Raw genomic sequence first — 7,011 nt, 5'->3', positions numbered from 1 at the left:
ATTCAGTGACTTTTTATAATAAATACGTGCAGAAGAAGTTTCCTAGATTCCTGCTGTTTCTTTAAAGGGAATCAGATATCAATTAATTATGGATATAAACAAACAAGTAAACAGTTAATGCAAATGTGTTCACATTTAATTTGAATAAAGTGCAGCCAACAGTTTAGGTTGAATAAATAGGAAGTTAACCTTTTCTACTCTCATTTTCTATAAAGTACAGTAAGTGCAACCAATATACTACTACAGTACTGCTACTTCTGCTTGTTTTCCAGCATAAAAATATATTAATATCAAAAATAAAGTGCGACTACATCTCTTCAGGTTGAATGAGCAGAGGCTGAACCTGCTGCTACTACAAACAGCGAGCGACTTCTTTAGAACACCTCCATCTTTACTAAAGCCAAAATGTTTTCTCACACTGGACCGCAATGGTGGCCTGATCATTTCTCGCTCGTTGGCTTCTCCTCCGTCATCCGCCATGCTATGTTTGGTTTTCTTTGCGCGGCTTCTGGCGTGTGCGGCTAACGTCACATATAGGCAGAGTAACGCTTAACGCCTTTACCATTAAAAGTGCTAAGAAAAAACATCCATATAAAGTCTGACGTGCTTAAATTAAATGAGTTATTTCCCATTATCGATACAATCAATCGATTACCTTTTAAAAAGATATTAGATCGATATATGTCGTCCGGAAGGCCAACTTGCCAAACACAGATCGATGTTGTTGGATCATAGGAATATAAATCGATACATCGACGTAGTAGATGAATCATTACACCCCTACATTTTATTCATATGCATATAGAAATACAGGCTGCTAGAAATTATATGTGCTCATACACACACTAACTTGCATGCATTAAAATACCTGCTCATCTTTTCTTGACTATTTTGGTCCAAAAATAACAAAACCATGACTTTGTTCAGGATTGTCTTCTTTCCAACATTTGTTTTCAAACCTCAAATAAAAAAAATTGTGTGCAGGTTTTGGATGAGCAGATCACGGACAACACCGCATGAGTCCTTTGAGCTTAAATGGTTCAATAAATCACATTAAAATGCGGACAAAATAACCAAAATGCACATTTCTTATTGAATCACCAATTCAGAGAAATTTGGAACGGTTCTAAAATGGATCTCAATTCCCATTGTAACACAATTTCAAATTTCAAAACGGTTTTCACAGGATGAATTGTGAGTTTGTAAGCTTTTGAATGATATCTAATTAATGATGATTAATAAAATATGTGATATGAAAAAAGGCAAATAAAAAGAGCGCCAGGCGTCCCACTAGCGATGGAGACACAATAAAGGCACAATATGTAATTTCTCGCCACTAGAGGTCGCCCATTTAATTCAAAGGCATAGCTTGATTCAGCGAGGAATCTTAGGAGTCGAGAAGACAATTTTCCATAATGTGGAAAATTAGATTTAAAAAAAGCAACTAATACTGAATCAAATGTGCTTTTCTTGAGCAGTGAATGAAGAACACACCCGGACAACAGAAAACATCAGTCGGACATTTTAATGTTTAACACTTTTCATACAGCACAGGTTTTTGTTTTCTGCAAAAACAAACAAATGTTATATCGTTTAAAAATATGTTCATGCTTGGCTGGTAGGATGACAGTAGCAGAAGATTAACGGAATAAAAAAACTAGAGTTCACACCGCAGGGCACTCTGGGTAAAATAAACACTGCCTTTTAACCCTTAAAGTGTTTCGCCAATCATTCTTACATATCGGGGTCTTTAGTGACCCGGATCTAAATCTAACACACGGATGGATCTCTACCTGTCTCGATAATATAAGACTCTCCTGATATTAGTGCAACAACTACAGAAGAATGAAATGAAATATATTTTGTTAACTTTTAAGGCTCGGAAGGATTCAGTTTGAGCAGATGTTTTATACTATCACTCATTTTTCAGTACATTCAGCATCTGCCTCATATTTGACATCCCATAGAACTAAAGTTTAGCAGATTTTACTTATTATTCGTTTGTTTTCTGCCTGCAGTGACTATGAGTGAAACGGCACGTCATCTTTGTGTGTCAAACATCGCCACCTTGTGGAATAAAGGTGAATTGCACTTAATCAGTCACCAGAGATTCAATTATTGTTGTGCAGGAAAAATATGCATGCACTCTTACACAACTCGGGTCGTTAGTGACCCAATACAATTTTTACAAAAAAAGCTTCTTTTTTTCTTGTTCTATTGTTTATAATGAATTGTTTGAAGATTACTAAGAATGTTGATGTCTTTTTTTTTTTATGAATGAGGAGGAGGAGGTTAGTGAATAACGTCACTAATGACCCGAGGTATGCATTTAAGGGTTAACGAACAAACACAACATATTGGAATCTGAGTCAGACGGACTATCCAACCCAACATTTCTGCTTTGTAGAGGCCACTCCTCACTGATTGGCTGGTGTTTCATCCATTCATTCATTCATTCATTGATGTGTGTATCATGGTTGTGTAGTTCACTGCAGTGTGTGTGTCTTCCTCCGTGTGTATCTGATGATGGGGTTGTGTGGTGTGTGTATCATGGTTGTGTAGTTCACTGCAGGAAAGTGTCCGTCCACCAGCTCAAAGTCGTACAGTCTCAGCATTGTCGACCAGATTGTTTTAATCTGTACGTAGGCGAAATTTTCTCCAATACATCGGTGACGACCTGTGACAGATCAAGCATTATGTCAGCATCTCAGTAGAATTTTAAACATTTAGCCATTGGTTCTGACACATGGTTTCTTTAATATGACAAAGAATCACTCAACATCAATCCTCACTAGTTATCAGGACAGTGACGGGATGAGCTGGAGCTGATTTAGATAACGGAACTAAAGGGTTTTAGACTGGGTAAACTCAGCCTGATCTACTGCAGATTTGATTTCGCTATCCAACTCAGTCAGAAAACCTGTACATTAATTGATCCTGCTTCTGTTACACTTTTGCGGGAACTAATCACAGACTGGCTCATCCACCTGACGCGCTATTGGCGGGTTTAACACGATTACGGATAGAGAATGTATGGCCTTGTGGTCTGATTGGTTGAAGGACTATCCAATTGCGTACCGAGTTATTTGAATAATGCCCGTTGATCACGCCTCTTGTGCTCTGATTGGTTGAAGGACTATCTAATTGGGTAACGAGTTATTTGAACTATGCCCGTTGATCACACCTCTTGGGCTCTGATTGGTTGAAGGACTATCCAGTTGTGAGGAGTCATTTGAACTATGCCTGTTGATCATGCCTCTTGAGCAGTAGAAAATGCAGAGATCTTAAACTGAGCTTCATCTGGTGATAGCCATATGTGCTTTTGCATATTTTCGCATATTTTTGTCCATTTATGCACTCTAAACTATGAAATAGAACTGGATTTGGTACTCACACGCTGTATTACAGGCTGCTTTCTGTGCGAGTGCTTTGAGTGTAGGTGCGCGAGTAACAGATTGGCTTTCTTTCGCATATTACTCTGCTTAAAAATGCATGCAATTGATAAACAATGAAATGCCACATCATCAGCATATCCACAATAGAGAAGATCATCTGAAGTCTCTACCGGGTTATCAAGGTCTGAACGTCTTTAAACCCATCCAAAGCATTGAAGGAAACTCACCTGCTCCGAATGGGATGTAAGCGAACTTCTCTCCGGCGGCAGGGTTATCGTGGAGGTAGCGGTCGGGGTTAAACTCCAGACGCTCATCCCAAGTGTCCTGAAGACGGTGGTTCACAGTGGGAGACACACACACCTGGTGTCCCGGCGGGATGATGTATTCACCCACTTTCTGTTGAGGAAGCGGAAAGATGCGGTCAGTCCGAAGTACTGTATGTGTTTAAAGGGCTGATGAATTGAGGAATCAACTTTCCCTTGAGCTTTTGATATATAAAGGTCATGATCATATAATAATATCCTGTAAGTTTCAGAGCTGAAAACTTCCTTGTTAGTCAAAGAAAAGCTTTTATAGACACCAGACCCAGAAAACGATCGTGTTCACATTTTTACGCCATCTAGTGGTGAAACACCGCCGCTACAGAATAATAAGCACATCTAATTCAGTAGTCCCGCCCACCAACTCGTCTAATTCAGTAGCCACGCCTATCGACTTGTCTAATTCAGTAGCCCCGCCCACCAACTCGTCTAATTCAGTAGTCCCGCCCACCAACTCGTCTAATTCAGTAGCCACGCCTATCGACTTGTCTAATTCAGTAGTCCCGCCCACCAACTCGTCTAATTCAGTAGCCCCGCCCACCGACTGGTCTAATTCAGTAGCCCTGCCCACCGACTCACATGAATGTCATTAGTTGACCTCAGACAACAGTATAAAAATAAAAAAAAGCCAGTTCATGACCTTTATTATCAGTGAAGCAGCCTATTTTGGTTTAGGCTCGTACCTGAGGCGTCTTGGCCATCCTCATCATGGTCATTATAGGGGGTCGCAGCCGCAGCGTCTCCTTCAGGCAGCGATCCAGCAAACTCAAGTCTTTCAGCTGCGGCACAGAACAAAACAGTTCTTAACTATCTGGCTCAGTTTATTCAAATATACCCCAAAATGCATTCTGTACATACAGCTACTTGAATACACTTCTAAATGAGCATGTTTTAAATATTTTAAAATTCCTTTACATGCACCAGTTGACAGGCCATCAATCGGAAACATGTATAGTTTAGATATAAACACTGCAGAGTTTCCGCTAGAAAAAAATGGTGCCGGTCAAAGTGACCGGCAGAGGTTTCGTTTTCCGGACATTTTGATGATATTGCCGGTCAAAAATTCCTGAAAGCAGTTTGTGTAACTTAAAAAAAAAAACACATAATCAGGCCGTATATGCAACATGTTTATTAGCCGAACTTTCAAATAGACGGAAAAAAAACATGAACGTCCGATTGGCGTCAATCAACCAATTTTTGGCGTAATTTGCGGGTGGGACGGGTGGGACATGTCCCCACCACTTTTTTAAAACATCTTGCTTCACGGATGAACCTAACTAATACAAACAAAACATCTCTGGTTAACTAGAAGGGTATAATTTCATTCGTTTGTTAGATAAGAGGCGATCTGGCGCTCGTTGCCGCTGGTATCAGTGCTGCAGATTTCTCTCGCGGCTCGTGCAGTCTTCACACAGACGAGCGCTTTAATCTAACGCTTAACGCCGTTGCAGAAGATCGCGAAACAAAATGCACAAAAACTGTTCCTGCTCTTGATGTACAACCACTGATGGTATTCGGTTTTGATGAGAGAGAAAATAGGCTACGAGGGCAGATTAGAAACGAGAACTTCTGACAAGTTTAACAGACTAGACCAGTGATTATAAGCAAAGTGTGCAAATCTATATGCCTTTATTCACGTGAAAAATCTTGGCACAATACTATTGTGTTTAGATGCAATAATTAAACGCAATTAATACATTTAATTATAAACTCAGTATGTCTCATTTAGTTGGTAACATTTAAATTGGCCACCGTGTGAAATGACAAAATCATATAATAGAATATAACTACAGTATACTGATAACTGTAAGCGGGTAAGCACTGATGTTTTTGAAATCATTAGAGAAAACGACAAAATTACTTATTCACAAAATTACGTGTGTGAATAAGTGCTACCTGTTTAAAATGTGCTTGCACCCGATCAGATTCAGTAGAAGGTAAAAAAAAATAAAAAATAAAAATCCCTTAAACTTTAACGTCCCGCTCATACCCATAGCCGTGATCATCTGTATCCAGCTGTTTACCGTGAGTTCTGAACACTGCACCATGTGCTTATTTAAATCTTTTCGTTTCTACACATATTAGGCTCCATATTCCTCATGTCTGTGAGGCGAGCCTGCCGAGTTTCAGTTGGAGACGCGCTTCAGTTCATGATGAAAGCGATGGCTTCCGCGACCTAGTCTAATTATTTATTCCTTATTTATTAAATACATGCAATTAACCGAAGAAACCTTTATTAAAATTAAGAGACAATTTGTACAAAACGAAAGAAAGGCTTTTTACAAAACAAAACTTAATATTAAACTAAATATAACCACCAAAATCATTTCTGACCCACTTGCATCTTTGCACTTATAGCCTATCATAATCAGATGAAATTAAAAAATAATATTATAATATTTAAACATAAATATGAAGAAAAAAAACATTGTTTAATGGCTACAACAAGTATAGTAAGCTACAGATTTATGTCATGTCTGAGCTGGATTTGAACGAACATCATTTTACCGGTGGGTTCATGAGCGCGCGCCTGCGGACTATTGAGCTGATCACACCGGCTCCGCTCCGCTAATTAGTCTTTAAAGGCTCGTTCTCGATACTTACACGGGCAGGGCCGGTCTCTCTCGGGTGCATGGGCTCGGGTAGGGTTGGGCTTTATTTTTTTGAGCCGATCTACGCTCTAGTTCTGGCGAAAAATGTAGTGCCCGGCCTGTAGTCATAAATTGTTCTCGTGATGGAGCGGTAGTGGAGCGCTCTCGGAGCGAGTAAAAACCACAACACTCCGACTTTTAAAAAAATCGCTCCTCACTCCATTCAAAATCTCGCCGCTCCACTCCTCACTCCACTCCGCTCACATAGGCCTACTCTGCTTCGCAGGCTGTGGAGAATTGCAATCCTCCAGCACGGAGCGCTGTAATGACAGCGAGGGCATCACGTCGCAGGCTTACGGTATCGATAAGAGGCAGTTTTAATCTGACAATTTGACCGAAAAGATTTCATTTTGTCGGACATTTAATTTTTTTCCCGGCCAATGTCCGGTAATTACCGGACAACGGAAACCCAGAAACACTGATGTCTACGGTTGTGATCAAAATAGAGCAAATCACCTTTTGAGTGAAGTCTTTATGAGAGAGTCATTGAATCATTCACTCAAGAGATTCATTCTAAAGCACTGATTCATCCAGTAATGAAGCAACTGAAGTCTTCATGAGTGAGTCATTGATATAATATAAGAAAAATAATCTGATTTCTGATTGTAATCTTTCTTTTTTTGAAATCTTGTTTCATGTTTCCGT

General features: G+C 39.6%; 1 protein-coding gene across 1 annotated transcript in view; it reads right to left on the bottom strand.

Annotated features, from left to right (window-relative positions):
• Window positions 1-1,507: 1,507 nt before the first annotated feature.
• Window positions 1,508-7,011, bottom strand: part of cyp51 (cytochrome P450, family 51) — a 14,410-nt gene continuing 8,906 nt past the window's right edge. Inside the window, exons 9-11 of the mRNA XM_067426055.1 lie at window positions 4,399-4,494; window positions 3,623-3,791; window positions 1,508-2,677 (exon numbers count right to left, since the gene is read on the bottom strand). Of these exons, the coding sequence (XP_067282156.1) occupies window positions 2,487-2,677; window positions 3,623-3,791; window positions 4,399-4,494 (456 nt within the window). The 3' untranslated portion in view covers window positions 1,508-2,486. The remainder of the gene's footprint in view (window positions 2,678-3,622; window positions 3,792-4,398; window positions 4,495-7,011) is intronic.

This window comes from Pseudorasbora parva, chromosome 19 (genome assembly GCF_024679245.1).
Source record: "Pseudorasbora parva isolate DD20220531a chromosome 19, ASM2467924v1, whole genome shotgun sequence".
NCBI lineage: Eukaryota > Metazoa > Chordata > Actinopteri > Cypriniformes > Gobionidae > Pseudorasbora > Pseudorasbora parva.
This window is presented reverse-complemented; position numbering and strand designations above follow the sequence as displayed.